This window comes from Phalaenopsis equestris, unplaced genomic scaffold, assembly GCF_001263595.1.
Source record: "Phalaenopsis equestris unplaced genomic scaffold, ASM126359v1 Scaffold000300, whole genome shotgun sequence".
NCBI classification, from domain to species: Eukaryota; Viridiplantae; Streptophyta; class Magnoliopsida; order Asparagales; family Orchidaceae; genus Phalaenopsis; species Phalaenopsis equestris.
The window spans coordinates 44,368-62,492 of record NW_018164742.1 but is presented as its reverse complement, the minus strand read 5'-3'; the positions used below and the strand labels follow the sequence as shown (position 1 = coordinate 62,492).

The following is an 18,125-nucleotide window of genomic DNA, read 5'->3' as shown; positions in this document are numbered from 1 at the left end:
ATATATATATATATATATATATATATAAATATATGTACATATGTATATATTAAAATTAAAAATATTTCGCATAAAAAATCATTTCCCAGATCTTTCTATTCCTATATATAATGTCACAGTCATCTCAAAGAACCTTACAAAATATGAATTCACCTAGTTACTTAGAATTATTACTTATGAGAGCAAGGGATTCCTAGATTATGAATGACTATTGAATATGAGGAACACATTTTCTTCAATGTATGTGCAAGTGCTCAACACAGTCTTCAACTTTTAATGACCAAAAAAAGAGAAGTAACCACCAGAAAATGGACAACCAACAAAGTTTATTTAATTTTTAAACTGTAAAAAAATAACCATGCATTGAAAGTAAAGTAACATGAAATTTAAAGGCACATACAAATGTGATCATAAATCTAACCTTTACAGATATAATCTTCAGATTATAAACTATAAATTGATACTTAGATGTGTAACAACAAAAAATGTGTTAGTCAAAATTGAAGAAAAAGTAACAAAGCCTAAGCTTTTTTATAAAGGTAGATCAGAAATAGAGAAGATAGACAACATACGTAATGTCAACCTCTGAGGAACTAAATGCATCATTGTCTAGATCACTTGCATGTCATAATTCATAAGCAATTTAGTCCTTAATTTTGCATAGTTAAGAAAAAGTAAAATATAATTACATGCTTTAGTAATCAAATAGTCGTTACAACTATTGTAACAAAATTGCACTTCATTTCCAATTAATTAAAGAACCATATCTATCATGATAATTGAGAATATCCTCTTTGTAAAGTTTGGCTTGAGTAAAAGAAATATATTTTCTCTTGTTTTTCAGACATAAGAGCATGTATAAAGATTAAAATTCTAAATCCAGTGAAAAACAATTCAATAAGAAAGAGATAATGAATTAAATATTAAACTGTTAGATAAATTTTATTCAACCTAAGTCTTCAAATGTTTAAAACTAGTTACGTACACAAGAACATCAACCTTGTATCAATTAAATAAAACCCACAAGAATGAGTAGATAGAGTATATATTATAATTTGAGCATAATTTCATGCATAAGTCACATAAAAAAAAAACTCAAAATTTTTTCGGACTTCTATATAAAAATAATTAAAAAAAAAATTACAATAATTATTTATCCAAATAAAAACTAAATTATAAGAAATTTAAGGATCAAACATAAGAAAAGAAAAAGAGCTTCATGAACAAACCTCCAATGGCTCTGGAGGATCTCTAATGTACTCCTCGAAAGGTTTCTTTCTAGCTTCAACCTTATCCCCACCAGTATAAACTATGATCATGTAGTCAACAATCCTATCACCAAAGAGAGTTTTAATATGATTGATACCATACTCATCTTCCCTTGTAAAGCGGTGACTTATAGAGAAAACCATGAGTATTGCATGGAGGCCATCTTTTGCCATACCGATGGACTTAACTATCTCTTTGTCAATGAGCTCCGAACAAGCATAAACATTAAATAATCCTAAAGATGAAAAAAAAATCTTAATTAAGAACCTAGCTTGATATAAATGCTTTACCACATACCATGATAAGAGGATTTTTGAAGAACACATTGACAATGATGGAATTACAAGCAATCCTATAAAGTTCCAATGAAGAAGAAATGTTAACTAAACCTTAGTAGAAAAAATATCAAAAATTGGCTAAATAGGCGCCTCAAAGTTAGAAATCCCCACATCATTGGTTAGTATTTGAGTTTTTATAGCTTGATATTTAAGGAAGAAAATTTCATTGAATTCAAAATTAAAAATTTTCTTTTACTATCTATACCTAAAACAACCCTAAGCAATGACTATAATTGCAAATTCAAAAAGATTTTAGATGTGTAGAACTCACTTTTGTGTGGACCTCTTTTATTTTTATAGAATTCTAGTATATAGCCTGAGAGTTACTTAGTGACCTTCTTAGATGCCTAGAAATGGAACTCACCCACATATAACTTCAAACCAATTTTACATTTACTTAGGGTTTCATAAGGTTAAACCCAATTCCTCAACTATTTGTTGAGATGATGAGGGTTGAGAGTGGTAGGAGCCCAAGTTGAATTTCTATAGGTGGAGGATTCTTTACGCAACCCATGAAGCCTTGAGTCCTAGGAATCCCTGTGATGACCTACCGACTTCCTCTAAGGATCTAGACAAATCCCATTGGGCATGAGGCTAGTTTTTGGCTAGAGAAGGGTTACCATTTGTACCACAACCCTAAATTGAAATAAGAAACTCCTAACATCTAAAATTTAAATTAAAAAAAACTATTAGGACACTACGCTTAGGTTTGAGCCCACCTAATGTCTTCCGCAAACTTAAAGAAACCCTAAGAACAAATAATCACTTAAATAAAATAAATTTAACCCTTAGCTTAAAATACTAAAAACCCTTAAAATAAATTAAAATCAGACATACTTAATACAAAATCAAAATAAAATAATTTATTAAAATATCAAACTACTAAAGAATACCAAAACCACTAGTCAACTTGACCCCATACTAAAAGCATTAAGATTATCAAATTGAACTTAGATCAAACTTAATTAAACAATTGAAATAATAAATTAAATTGATTAATCTGGTTAGTTAGATTAGTTAATCCTAAGGGGGTTTAAATGATAGGCACAACAATCCAAAGGCAATCCGATCATTCAAAGCCAAACCCTTGTAATAGTAAAAGGCAAACACATTACTCACATGACCCAAAAAACCCCTCATGACAATACAAATCAAATAAGATATAATTAGAAGTAAATTAAACACAAAACAAATACTAAAAGAAAAACCATGCACACTTAACTAAGTGATCCATCAGGTGTCACCTTGGTCAAAGCAACCCAAATCAAACTCAAGAGGAGTCATGGGTTACCAAAACTGCGTTAATCCACCAAATCCATGCCCTTCCAAGTTAGCTATAAGTCTTGCCATGCCATCTCCATGACCATTGGAGCTCAACCATGCTTAAGCATCAAATGTTGGGAAAGCTTCTTTACCTCTGCCAAAGCCTCTGAAATTCCTTTGCTCAATTACCGTAGAGCCATCAGAGCCTCTTATGCACGTCAAGGCCTCTTTATTGTTTTCTCATGGCTATTTAAAGCCCCAACCCGAGAGCCTAGCAACACAAGGAAACTCTTCAAACTCCCACTGAATCCCTCTATCTCCAACATCAACTTTTCTCCCACAGACCCTAACGACCACATCCAACCATTTCCAAGCCATCACTACAACCACATAACCTTAATTTCCCCTGTAAAAGCCAAGTGTTTTTACACTCTTGGCATCAATGTCACCGAAAATCCATTCTAACCCTTTCATTAGCTTCACAAGGTCTTAAAAACTCAACCCCAATCAAAATCCCTTCTTCCCACTCCCTTTAACCCAACTTAATTTGAGAAACATTTTATTCTAGCACATACCTAGGCCCAATCACAGATCAAATTCAAGCAAGGAGGAGGCTCATAACTCTAAGGAGAAGCTTCTTAAGCCAACCAATTGAGGTCGCACATCTTGGACGTAGGTAATGAATTGAAACTCCAAAATTTCCTCACGGTTGGGTCTTCTACAACGAAAATGAAGATTGCATGCCCACTTAGCTATATAGATAGATTCATCTCATTTATATGAAGCTATAAAATGAAACCCATGAAATTTGGTTGAGTATGTAGTGAGAAGCTAGGGCTTGATTGTTGACGGTTCTCTGATCTCTTCCCCGTGGGGATGATGAACAAATGTCACCAATTTCCATGTATTTGAAATGAACAGTGAAATCAAACCAGACAGAGCACGAGATCAGATCAGTGGATTGGATTGAGGCCACCTCACCGGCTTGCGTGGAAACAACAGTGAACTGTGAATCGCTGCGTAGAGGGTTGGAGCATTCGAGGATCAATTCGTGTGGTTAGGTAAGAAAATCCAGTTTTTCTGAATTTTTTAAATCCAAAAAATGCTTATAAACTTAAATAATTCATAACATAACAAATAAAAATCATTAAAATAAAATAAAAATACCTCTAAGCTCAAAGAATATAGGAAAGAAATAATAAAAATAAAAATGAGATTAATTAACTATATTTAATTTTAAATTAATTAAATACCTAAAAAAGTATTTTAATAATAAAAAAATTAAATTAAAATAGAAAAATTATGAAATTTACAATTAATAATCCCACCATCATTGGGAACATTTCTTGGTTTTTTCTAAGGCGAGATGACTTCTCTAACATCAAAAGTTAAAATTCTCTATCAAAATTGTAATTATTTTTAAGAATAATTATTAAAAATAAAATAACAAATAGAAAAATACAAATTCAAATGAAAATTCAAGAAGAATGTTATGATAGTAAACCCACACACTAAAAATACTATTTTCATTTTTGAAATTTAAAGATTAAATTAACATCATAAGGGTAAAATTTTTAAATTAAATTTATTGGCCTTTAGCCCAAATTGTCTCCTAAACTTAAATTTAAAAAATAACTTAGGAAATTTTATTATTGCACCAAAATGAAAGCATTAAATCAAATTATTAATTGAATAGGTTAATTTCATAATTATGCCATCAATTATGAAATTTAATTTAAGACAAACCCATCATTAACTTAAAACCAACTTGAATTTATCCTAAAATTTAACTTAAGTATAACCCAACTTAGACCTAACTTAATTCAAAATTTAACTTTAAGTGTAACCCAATTTAGACCTAACTCAATCTAAACTTCAATTAAACTTAGTTCTTTAGACCAAACTTAATAGAAATTTTAAAACTTAACGTAAGTTTATCCCAATTTAGTCCTAACTCAATTTAAACTTAAATTCAACATAGGTCTAACCGAATTTTAACCTGGCTAAATCTAATTGACTTTAAAGTTAACTTAGGACTAACCCAATGGACTTAACCAAACTTAACTCAAATTTCAAACTTAGCTTGGGTCTATCATAACTTGGACCTATCTCAACTAAAACATTAAGTATACTTAGGTCTAGCCCAATTTAGGCCTAAATCAATTTGAACTTCAATTCAACTTAGGTTATCCCAACTTAGGCTAAACTTAATTCAAATTTCAAAACTTAACTTAGGATTGACCCAATTTAACCTAGCTCAATTTAAATTTAAGTTCAACTTAGGTCTAAACCAACTTAACTCAAATTTCAAAAATAGCTTTGGTCTAACAAAACTTGGACCTACTAAACTAAAACTTTAATATTAACTTAGGTCAAACCCAACTTGGACCAACTTGGACCTAATCCAAACTACCTAATCCAAACTATACCAAAAACTCAAGTTTAACCCAACTTAGACTTAAATTAACCAAATTTTAAGCTTGACATAATTCAACCTAACTTTAATATCAACTCAAGCCTAACCTAACTTAGACTTGAATTAACTAAACATAAAACTAGTTCAAGTATAGTTTAATTTAGAATTGATTTAACCAAATTCTAAAGTTAACTTAGGTCCAATTAAATTCAAAGTAAATTAAAAAAATTTTGGTCAATCCAGCCTAACCTAGGCTAAAAACAATCAAATTGAAATCAAACCTAGATCAACCAAACCTAACTTGGGCTAACCTAAAATAAAACTTAAATCAACTTGGGTCAACCCAACCAAACCTAGGCTAACTCAAAGCTGACTTAAATAAATGTGGGTTAATCCAACCTAACTTAGATTAACCTAATTCAAACGTAACCCAACTTGGGTCAACCTAAACTAACTTGGGCTAACCGAAATCAACTTAAAATTAAATTGGGTCAGCCCAACCTAATATGGGTAACTCAAATCAATTGAAACCCAACTTGGATTAACCCAAACTAACTTAGGCTAACCTAAATCAACTAAATCAATTCAGGCTAACCTAAGTTAATCTGAACTAAACTCAAAATTGACAACAATACATCGAGTTAAGGAGTGGTTGACCTCTAATAAGAGAATGAAAGCACTCTTGACCTAAAATCTCACTCGAAAGATAATATGGGCTAAATTGCAAAGTTTGTAATAAACATAAAAGGCATAACAAAAAACACACCTTAAAAATTACTAAAGCTTAAACTTTAACTATGAAAAACAACCTGGTTTGAAAAGGAACTTTAGAGGTGGCAAGTTGCGGGTGTAAACGAGCCGAACACTGGCAACTCATGGTTTTTAACAAAGTGCCTTCTAGTCACTCAGGACTAATCAAACCACAAACCCAATGACCCCGAGAGGGAGAAACCAAGGAATCTTGATCGAAACATTTCAACATAAAAAAAAAATAAATAAACTAAATTACAAAATTTAATGGGCTAAGAAGTCTTAAATAACTTAAAATTTTTAACCCCGTAAAACCTGGAAAATATACTAAAACTTAAATAAAGCCCAAATGTACAAAGATCATTGAATGCGACTTTAACTCTGCTACATGGATCTACGAAGATCTCTTGGATGATGCAACCCATGATTGTTTACAAGAATATTTCAGTCAAGATAGGCTTGTCTACTTCTTTGGACTAAGTAGATCAAGGAACCTGATAACCTCAGGACAACTGCTAGCCATCAACAACTTTACCAAGTTGTCTCATATAAAAAGAATAATAATTAACACATTAATAATCAAAATAAACACATTTTTTTTCTTACACTAAAATGAAGCATTCTAATTTTGTTTTGTAGGGCTTCTATAAATTAAAAAGCTATTGTAGTAAATTAGGATCTTTCCTTTGAGTCTTTTTTTTCTTATAGTCGAAGTGTTATGGTCAATTGATAGTAAACATCTGATCTATCCGAATAAAGATTAAACGCAAAGCAAAGGCTGAAACTAAACTAAAACTTCAACGGCTAGGTAGGGAAGATGCTAGCTCTTACTCTAGAGTTCCCTCTTCTCCCTCCACCTGGGGGCTAACATCTTGTATCAAAATCTAAAACTTTAAATCAAATTGGGGGGTTTAGCCTATCTCTCTAAAGTCCTCTAATTTTACACTCATGAAAGTTATTTCCCTATTTATTTGCACTCAACCACATGAACTACATTCACATCCATGAAATCAAATATGATTCTTGATATTTGTTGACCGAGATAACACCATCTCAGATCTTACATGTTCTCAAAATAGGTATTAACATTTTAATTGGTCAAACCAAGAAGTAAATGAAGTACAAGGTTTTAAATCAACACAACTTCTTCCAACATTAAAGTCTAATACTTCACCCAACTTCATTTTAATACTTAATTACTTATCATTTTAACAAAAAAGATAAATAAATTTATTCAGAATTCATGGAGAAAACACAACCATACTTGAGTTTAAAGGTAGAAATCATGCACAAAAAAAATCTAAATTAAAACTAAATATAGTCACAAAGATTAACACTTATCTCAAATTCTCTCTACCAAATGTCTTGAAGTTCCTTTGAATTATCTTCCTTCACTCACAATACAAACTAAATCTCAAAATAAAAGAAAAGTGGTCGGCGGCGGCGGCGACGATGGGCAGCGGCAGTGGCGGTTACTTGGATGGATGATGGTTGTTGGTTGGGATTGACTTGCTTGTTGGCTCCCTCCCTTTAATGATCCAAGTATTTTTTATAAAAATCCAAAAGGTGACTTGGTGTCTCTTCAAAATGTGTCTCCATTCAATGCATCTTCTTGAATTTGCCTTCTTTCAAAAGCCAATTGAATGAATTTTTGTGTTCATAGGCTATTTCCTATGTTTTTACCAAGGGTTGCTTCAAACACCTCTTCAAAATTCATCTAAATTCAATGAATCATCAAAATTCAATGAATCATCAAATAACAAATAACTTCTTCTGGTGCTTAAGTGAAGGGTACCTGGCGCTTAGGCGTGGCTCTCTCTATATAACTGGCGCGTAAGGCGCCTTAGTTCATTTTTGCATCCAAATTTGACATTTTTTCACTTCTTTTAACATTTTTCATCTATTTGGTTGTACCTCAAAGAAAAACCCACAAATAGCTTTCATTAAAGCACAAAATCTAAAAAATAGGCATAAAAATATGTATAAAAATTCTATATATTTTAGGTGTATCACCCATTAAGATTTAGCTTATTCTAAATCCAAGCTCTGAATTCAAACCCATGGACCAAGCCAATAAGCCAAACTAAGACCATGGACCAACCTTAAATGGGTCATCCATAACCTAGGCCAACCCATCAGGCTATAAGATGACTCATATCCTAAACAATTCCACATGAAACCAAAAATAAAAAATAAAATAAGGGAGATGAGACAAAGAAGGCCACACCTTCCCCTTTCTTCTACACTTGGCAATTAAGTCTTCCACACAAAAATCCCTCGATGCTTAGGTCAAGCCACACTATGATTGAGCTCAACTACCACACGTCCACCCCCCCAATGCCTTTATTGCATGAAATTCTCTCTTCTCCTTCATTAGAGCCTCCATGGTCAAATTGGCCAAAATAGGAGTTACCATCTTTAAATCCTCCCTATACCTCTACAAACTTCTTTAAGGAGTCACATGACCTTCCTCAGGAGAGCCTTGGTCATTTCCAAACCCCCATGTCCATTAAAAGGAAATCCTGAAAGTTTCAAGCAAAAGAAATGCTCCTTAGACAACCTCTAGATCCTCTTCCTTTCAAAAGAGAAAATCTTCCCCATAACCTAAGAAATTTATCCCCCCCCCCATCCCTAGGTCATCCATCCTGCTAGGAAACCCTAGTTTTGTCATAGAAATCTAGGAAAACATTTGGGTTTGACACAAACTACTTCGAAATTCAACTCTTTCAAAAGCTTCCTAGGACCTATATGACTCCTTCCCAATTATAATTAGGGTTTCCCGAGGTCTCCAACCTATCTCAAGCCAAAATCGAGCCACCATTTGGCCTAGCTCAACCCTAGGGCCAATTTTAATCCAAATTGAGCTAGGGAGAAGCTGTGCATGGTCAATGTGATTGTGTCTGTCAATCTTAATCGAGACTACATCTCTTGGGATAAGGTGTATATTGAAAACCCTAAAAACTACTTTGAGTTGTCTTTTGTGAAGGAAATAAACATACCATGCTTGATCAGCTGTATAGATGTGTTTATCTAGGTTATATGATGCTTTAGTAACAAACCACATGAGATTCAATAAAAAACTTGAGGCAGAGATTAGCCATTGATCTTGAATGACAATCGATATATTGTTCCGTAGGTTTGATGACTGGATGTCATCCATTTTTGTGTATAGGAAATGGAGGGCCATGATTAAATTGGACCACCAACTCGAAGAGGAAAGAAAAATCGAACCGCGGACAATGCGACAACAACGTAGAAAGCTCCGCGAATCAGAAGACGCCGCGTAGTCCTTCAAAGCTGCCAAGGATGACGGGGACGCCACATGCAAAAGTAGGAAATTCACCTTTTTCCTAATTATTAAATCCATAAAATGTTTAAAACCCTTAAAAAGTCAAAACTTAATGAATAAAAATTAGAAAAATAAAATAAAATACCTTTGAACTCAGTGAAAAGAAGAGAAAATAAAAAAATAAAATTGAAATTAATTAACTTAATTTAACTTTTATCTAATTAAGTACACCAAAGGGCATATTACTTATAAAAAATTAAATATAAACCAAAAAATTATGAATTTTTGAGGGATTATTTCCCCCACTCTTAGGAACCTTTCCTGATTTTTCCAAAGACGTGGAATTTCCCTAAAAGGAAAATGACCAATTCTCTACCAACTTTATAATTATTGAAAAAAAATTAAAAATTAGAAAATTATAAATTAAAAAAGGGAATTGGCTAGAAAATTTAGGGTACTGAACTCAAACCCTAAAATGACAATTTTTAACTTTATAAAAATTTTAAATAAAAATTTAGACATCTGGGGCCAAAATTGTAAATTTAAAAAATTTGCATCTTAGCCCAAATTTATTCCCAAACTTGGCTTAATACCATTAAATCCTTGAGTCTATAGGATTATAATGGTTTGTCTCTTTTGACCATAGGTTGACCCTAACGAAATAGGATTATCCTAGCTTGAACCTAAATTTGGTTTAGGCTTAACTTAATTTATTTCTAGCCTCAATAGGTCCATAATTACGGTTAACACCTTAGCTTTAAATATAAATATTGTTAGAGACAAACCTTTTTAGGTCTAATCCCCATTAGACCTTAACTAAAATCTAAGCCTTAATTAATTTAGGCTTAGTTCACAAATTTTATGTCTAACCTAAATTAGACCTAACTCTATATATAAGTCTAATCCATCTTTGACTTAGCAAGATTTGGAATTCTAATAGCTCTAACATAAATTAGGCTTATTCAGAATGGAATCTAGCTTTAGGTCTAGCCAACATCAGACCTAAACCCTAAATTTTAGGTTTAACCCAAATTGAACCTAACCCTACATTTCGGGAATAACTTATATTAGACCCAATTCCAATTTAGGTTCAACCCAAATTAAACCTAAACTTTAATCTCAGCTTCAACCTAAATTGAACATAAATTTATGTCCAATCTAAATTGGACTTAACTTTAAACCCTAGGTTCAACTCAAATTGAACCTTACCAAACTTAAACCCAAGGTTTAACCTAAATTGAACCTAACTAAACTAAATCATTTGGCTAAAACTCAAATGAAACCTAATTAGGTCTAACCTACATTAGATCTATTTATCCTAATACGTCTTAATCAAATTAGACTTAGTTAAACTTTAAAACTAATTAGGTCTAACCTACATTCAACCTAATTATCCTACTAAGTCTTAATTAAATTAAAATTATTTTAGCCTTGAACCTAATTAGGTCTAACCTACAGCATTCCTAATTATCCTACCAAGTCTTAATTAAATTAGACTTATGTAAACCATAAACCTAATCAAGTCAAACTTGCATTAGACCTAAGTATCCTAGTAGGTCTTGATTAAATTAGACTTAGTTACCCTACTAAAAAATCCTAAGTCTAACATACATTAGACTTAGTCAATTTCTTTAAGTTCATGCATTGAACTTAAAATCCTAAGTTTAACATACATCAGACTTAGTCAATTTCTGTAGGTTCAACCTACATTGAACCTAAACTCTTAAGTCTAAATTACCTTAGACATACTCAATTTCTTTAAGTTCAACCTACATTGAACCTAAAGCCCTAAGTTTAACATACATTAGACTTAGTCAAACGTAAACCATTGGTCTAACTTACATTAAACTTAGTTTGATTGAACCTAACTTAAGTCTAAGCTAGACTAAAACCCTAAGTCTAACTACATTAGACTTAGTTCAAATTTAACTTAACCTTAGGTCTAACCTAAATCTGACCTAAATTATAAATTACCTTAGACTTAGTTCAAATTGAATTTCTTTTAGGTTGATCTCAATCTAGATCTAGCTTAATTCTAACTAACTTGGATTTAGTTCAACATAAACCCTATTGGCTCTAGTTCAACTTGGACCCAGTCTAAGTCCAACCTAACTTGGACTTAAGATTCCAACTTTGTTTAGGCTCAATTCAAATGAATCATTGGATGACCTAAGTCAGATTAGCACAATTCAACTAAATCATAGGATTAACTTGGCCCAACTTAGGTTAACCCAATTTAATTCAATCATTGAGACAACCCAATTTAGCCTAGGTTAACTAAAAAAAAACTCAATTTTTTTTAAGAAAACCTGATTTAATTTACGTTAAGTCAAAGTCAAGTTTTTCTTTAAAAAATTGGAGTAAATTATGATAATCCAACTTAAGACTCAATTTCAAGCATGATTTAACTTTAATTTAATCCATGATTGCTTTAGGACTAACTTTGACTTAAAGGATAATTCATGTTTAAATTAGCTTGTACTTTACCCAAGTCTAAATTAATTTAAACTTGAATCCCAAGTTAATCTGACTTGGTTTAAGACAAGCTAAACCAAGTAAAACCAGTTTGATCTTAATAAAACTATATTAACTTGGGTCAATCCTAGTAAGTTTTGGTTAATTTAAGTAAGTTTGAAGATACTTTAAGGGACAGTTAGCCTAGTCCACCTTAAACACAGATTTCCTTAGATCAATTCAACTTAACTTGGGATATCTAAAATCAATCTAAATCTAAGTGATTGAAGGTTAAGTATGGTTTATTTCTCATGTGAGAAAATAAAGCGCACTTAGCCTCATTCAGGGACAATTTTGGCTAAAGTACCAAATTAACAACATGAAATGAAATTTACCCTAAAAATCATTACAACTTAAACTTGAATCTATAAATGCAACTAGGTTTGACAAGGTATTTTGAGAAAGACAGCTCATGGCTGCCAACAAAATACCTTCAGTCACTCCTGACTAATCAAACTGAAAACCTTATGACTTCGGGATAATGAAACTTTAGGATCTTGATCGGCCCGTTACCAAATGACAAAAATAACATGATAAAATAAAATTTTAATTGGCTAAGAATTTTAAAGCAACTTAAAATTTTTAACCCCTAAAATTTGAAGAAGATGTTAGAACTTAGATGAAACTCTAATGAACACAGATCACCAAACGTAACTTTAATCCAGCATGATCGGGTCAACAAAGATCAATTGAACGATGCAATTGGTGGTTGTTGACAAGAATCTTCCTTTCAAAGTAGGTTTAACCCCCTCTCAGACTAAGTAGATCAGGGTAATTGATGACTCTATGACGAAGGGGCCATGGACATCTTGATCGAGTTGTCTATAAATTAAAAATCAACAAACACATTAAGTGAACAAAATGAATGTTTTTTTGCTAAATTTATTTTGTAGGACTGCTAAAAAAGAAAAGGACAACACCCTAGATTTTCCTTACATGTTATAGGGTGTGCTAACTATGATTTGCAGAAACGGACATTCTAGCCACTTAAACCATGGAGCAAAGGATGAAACTCAAATAAACCATTAATGAAAAAATTTTAGGATAGTTTGGAGTCTTTAAGAATCCACTACTCTATGGACAAGATTTTGACAATCCTTTCCTTGACAATAACTTGGAACTTTTTTTAGAGCAAATTATAATCTTAATCGGAAGTTTTCTTGAGTAATAATTGATTACTTTAGATGTAATTAACTATAGGGACTTGTTCTTATAGGAATATGTGAACCCTGGAGCAGGTATATCAACATGACTTCTCTAGTAGTATGCTTTCATAAGATCCATTTTATTGATCTCATGTTTTGAACCATTAATACAAAAGATCACCTTATGAAACATTTTTATACATTTTATTTATTTTAATTTATGCCTACCATTCTTCCCCCCAAATTCTCATCTCTAACATTCATTACCATGGTCTGAGTTGGACGACAATTTGGGAAGGAAGACAACATAACAATGAACAAATTAATGAGTCCTCAATCACAACGATGACTAAAAAATGATCAACAGTGTAGTGACACCAGGCGGCACCACATATGCATAATAATTGCTCATATTTCTTTTCTTAAGGCCCTCAATCATTGTACCGAAAGAGGTAATTTGACCGGTAAAAAGCACTACTTTATAGAGTGAGTTCTGTCTATGCATACCGATTAATCTTTTTGAATAGACATTCTATGCATTCATCATGAAGGACTTGTGTAAACCATTACATAACGTGCTTTGTTGCATTCAACCTGAACTAACTCAGGGTTTTGAATGTGATAAGGTGGTTTTGATGGCCGCACTAGCCAGACAGGGTTGTTTGTCTATTGCATTTCATGTTTCCCTTCTTTTACTTTAGGGCTTGAAATTTTTACTTCTCTCGATGAACTTCAACCCATGACTTTGAGGTTTATCTTCTAGTTTTGACGTAAATCCTTATCTTTGGGCTCCTTCATGATTGTATGTCATGTAGTATAAGTCCTAACATTTTAACAAAACATCTGGATGAAGCATTAAATTTTTATTCAAAAAATTTCAAATGCAAAAAAATAGGTTAATCTAGAATACTTGTGAGGTTTCCTTGCTATCTTTGAGTGTCCCCTATGTTTTCAAATTGTTAACATCCTAAGCAAATAAAGTAACTCAAGAAAACTCTCCATTAAGACTGTAGTTTTGCCCTAAAAAAAATTCTAGGTTTAGGCTATCATGATTGGACATTAGATTTCCAATTGGGAAAGGCTCAAATGTTGAACAGTTTATGTTAAGAACTGTTAACAATGGCCTAGACTATGTTAACAATTGAGAAGGGCTCAAAATCTATGTTAACAACTGTTCAACTTTTGAGCCTTTCCCAATTGGAAATCTATTGTCCAATCATGGAAGCCTAAACCTAGAATTTTCTTGAGGGAAAAACCACAGTCTTAATTGGGAGTTTTCTTAAGTTATTGTATTTGCTTAAGATGTAATTAACTATATAGGCTTGCTCTAATATGATGAAGAACAACCAATAACTAATCTAAACCCTATTTTTTCTTCAAATTTAGATTGAGGAAATGATCTATCATGTTTGATTGCATAACAATGCAGTTATCCCAATACTATCTTAGTTCGAATAATCAAACACATTGTAAAAGTTATATTTCCACGTTTCGAGGTGGTTCACTAGTTTTGATGACACACATGATTAATTGAACAACCAAAACCTTTGATTCCACACGACATTCAAAAGCTCCATGTCAGAGTGAAAATAAAACCTGGAGGGATCAAATTGTTAAATTTAATATGCATCATTCTAATGGAAGTGTGTGGTTAAAGCAATTGTTAATGATTCCAAATTTTTTAAAGGGAAAGCTCTACATTAGTGAAATAATTAGGCACTTTCTTGGGTTTAAATAATTTAAAAAAACTAGCCTCAACCTGTTAAAATTAACTAAGGTGATATTGCTTTATCCTAACGAAAATGAAGTGTGTGGTTACCAAAATAGAAATAACACTTTTTAAATTTATTCAATAAGGATTACCTTTTTTAAGGTTTTAGTTAATTACAAATTAACCAGTTAAAATGGTAAAGCATTATATTACATTTTATTCTCAACAAATAATTTTTTAAAAAAACCACCAATTCTAATTTAAGTGGATCTCATCTACTTAGGTTACTTAATAGAAGTGTTTGATGGCTCCTCAATGCATCCCCAAATATAGAAGACCATAAATTTTTTCTTAAATTTTAATTATGTAATATTTTTTGCGTAAATCACTTTTGATAGATGAAATCCATAGTCATATAACAAAAAAATCATTTAAAATTTGAGTCAGACAAGAATAATTATTCAGCCACATGACACAATAACTATAATTAGAATTGACGTAAAAAAATATTAATTTATTCCCATAAACTTCTTAAACTGTTCAACCATATTATTAAGACCCTAAAATCAAATGTAGTGGATGATTCTAAATGTTAAAATGGACAATAAGAAGCTTGAATATAAAGGTGATCATGCCCATCTTAACCCTTCTATGCACGTTCAAACAAAAAAAAAAGCTTGAAATTTAGAAGTTAGATTCAAATCATGTTAGTACATTTATGATCTTCGTTTATCAGTGAAGCTAGAACTAACTATAATACTAAATAATAGAAATAGAAATGAATATAGAACATAAAAAAATCATTTGAAAAGTCGTATTAACGAATAGGTAATCCCTCACTTGCGATAAAGGACAAATTTGTAGAGGTTATTAATTCTTAATCCCTATATTTCTGCTTTATATAAACTTTAACCTTTTATGGAGTCTTACTGTGGAACTAAAAATACAAACTCACAACATGATCCTTGGCAATCCATGTAATATGACTACATATAAGATAAGAAATCCATACCACAAGCAATAAATCATGATTTTTGATAGAAAAAATGTATGAAATGCACAACACCATTTACAAAATACTCTTAAGAGAAAAGGCATTTAGTGAACTATTACAAAATTTTGTTGCTTCCAAAATCCAGCATTCAACGATGAAACATACACCCATTTATAGAATATTTTCATATACAATAAATGAGCAAACAAATATAACGAAAAAAATAAAAGAATTATTATAGATTTTTTATAATGTACAAAACTCAAATGTTTGCTTTTATGTAAATAATAAGAATGAACATTGTAATTGACATTACATATTATTTTTTAAGGTTTTATACAAAAAGTAATATTCATTATAATTGACAATTGTGGACAAGCTTACTTGAAATTCTTCATTTTCATTGATCAATTAAGGATATTTTACACAAAACATTTATTACGTAAGAGCATCTATTTTAATCTTAGACTATCTTAGAGATCATATTTAGCCCCATACTCATAAAGAGGGACAAAAATAAACTTATAATTTGAAATAAATTATTGAAATTAAAATTATTAGTTTTAAACATAGCTTTTAAAAAAAATATTATTTAATATCAAACTTTTATTAAATATAATTTTATTCTTACCTTATTTACTCATGGAAACAGTTAAAATGCAATAGAAGTGAACAGAGATAACATAAGTTGTGGGGCAAGTTGTTTATTATAAAAATGTAATTTTTAAGCATTTTTTTCATTCCAATTTCATTGTAGCACAAATAAAATTTAATATAATGCAATCAAAATAATGAAAATAACAAATAAAATCACTTTTTATAAAATAAATAACTCATCACGGAACTAACAAAATCTCAACGTACTACTGTTGCACGTGAAGTTAATTATACATACTTAAAATTATTGTATTTAGGAAATAATATACTTTTAAAAAGCAATGTATCTATTGCCACTAAATATCATTTTAATTACAAAATAAAAATAATATTAATTTTGATAGAAGAGTTATTTTAGATACTTCTGAAGGCTAAATAAAATATTTTAAATACTTTGGTACTAAAATGGCCCATCATAAATGATCAAGGCATCATTATATTGATTTACTCCTTTCTAAAATAAAGGTAGAACTTCAACTCTAATTTCATGCCAAAAACTTTTCAATATTGAGCCTCCATGAATTAACCTAGAAAACCTTTTTAGCACACAAATCTTTATACAATCTAGCAAATTCAATGCGGCAATCTTATTTAAAATTGTAAAAAAATTTTTAATGTGGAATTAAAAATCCAATGATTTTGAATGAAAATATACATCACCAACAAAGCTTTTAAGCCATATTGCTACATTTTTAGTGTTATTTATTAGCCACTCAAGTTGGTTTTAAGGTTGAAGAATTATATCTTCCCTATTATAGCCTAAGAAATCTTACTTTAATTATTCTAAATTAAAGATTTTAATGGCTTAATAACTTTGTAGAGTTGAAAATATATAATAAAAAAAGCATATTGTTACCAGGTGTGTCAATGACATTCAGAGCACGTCCATCATCCAATATAGTGCTTTTCAGTTCTGTAGTATGTGTTACCAAAGGCCAACCATAATCTGAAATGAAGGCCTCTCTTCCAAGAATGGTGTTTCCAGTTGCACTCTTACCGTTACGTGACAACCCCACAATAACATGAAATTTCATTTCTTGTAGGAGTTTGCTCTCTCAGATCACTCTCCATTGAGAAATATAACACTGTAATCTTCAAAAATAAAATAATAATAAAGATTATTATGGGAATAAAATAATGGCAAAGTTATGTTTTTCGAGAGGGCGGAAAGATATGCTTCCATACGAAGGAAAGGGTAGATTGGAGTACATTGGATAATATCAAAAGTCAATTGAAAATGAAATAAAGCTAAAAGGTTATAAAAGTAGCACTATCTCCTAACTTTGTTTCCATTAAACAAAAAGTTTTTTGACCATTTACAATACTATGCTTCTAGGCATATTTTCCATAGAAAGCATTTCCTTTTGAGGTTAAGCAAAACATTCAACATACTTATAAAAGCATTTGAACATCATTAATGTTATTTTTGAAATAAAGCACTGAACAAATGTTGAAATGGTATGTACATATACATGTGATTATTAACATAGCTTTCTAATTCTAGTCTTAATTTATCACACATAAAGCATTAAAAGTTAAGCAACAGAAACCCAAATAATGCAAAATGTGCAAAAGTAATTCTATGTTCTTGTAGCCCAACTTGGGCCTTAAGACAAACAAAAATTTATATGTACATTTCATTCTATTCATTTTTGTAGCTTGAAGTGATTTATTAGTTATCTTAAATGAAAATTATTATAGTTATCCACCCCTAACTTTCAGCATCCTATTATAACCCCTACACTAAATTCCTTCATTTTAATATCTGACGCCTTAGCA

At 31.0% G+C, this 18,125-nt stretch overlaps 1 protein-coding gene across 1 annotated transcript in view; it reads right to left on the bottom strand.

Moving 5' to 3' along the window:
• Positions 1 to 17,380, bottom strand: part of LOC110025471 (immune-associated nucleotide-binding protein 9-like) — a 19,349-nt gene extending 1,969 nt beyond the window's left edge. The window contains exons 1-2 of the mRNA XM_020725968.1: positions 17,203 to 17,380; positions 1,230 to 1,504 (exon numbers count right to left, since the gene is read on the bottom strand). Coding sequence (XP_020581627.1) covers positions 1,230 to 1,504; positions 17,203 to 17,380 — 453 coding nt within the window. The remainder of the gene's footprint in view (positions 1 to 1,229; positions 1,505 to 17,202) is intronic.
• Between the last annotated feature and the right edge of the window lie 745 nt (positions 17,381 to 18,125).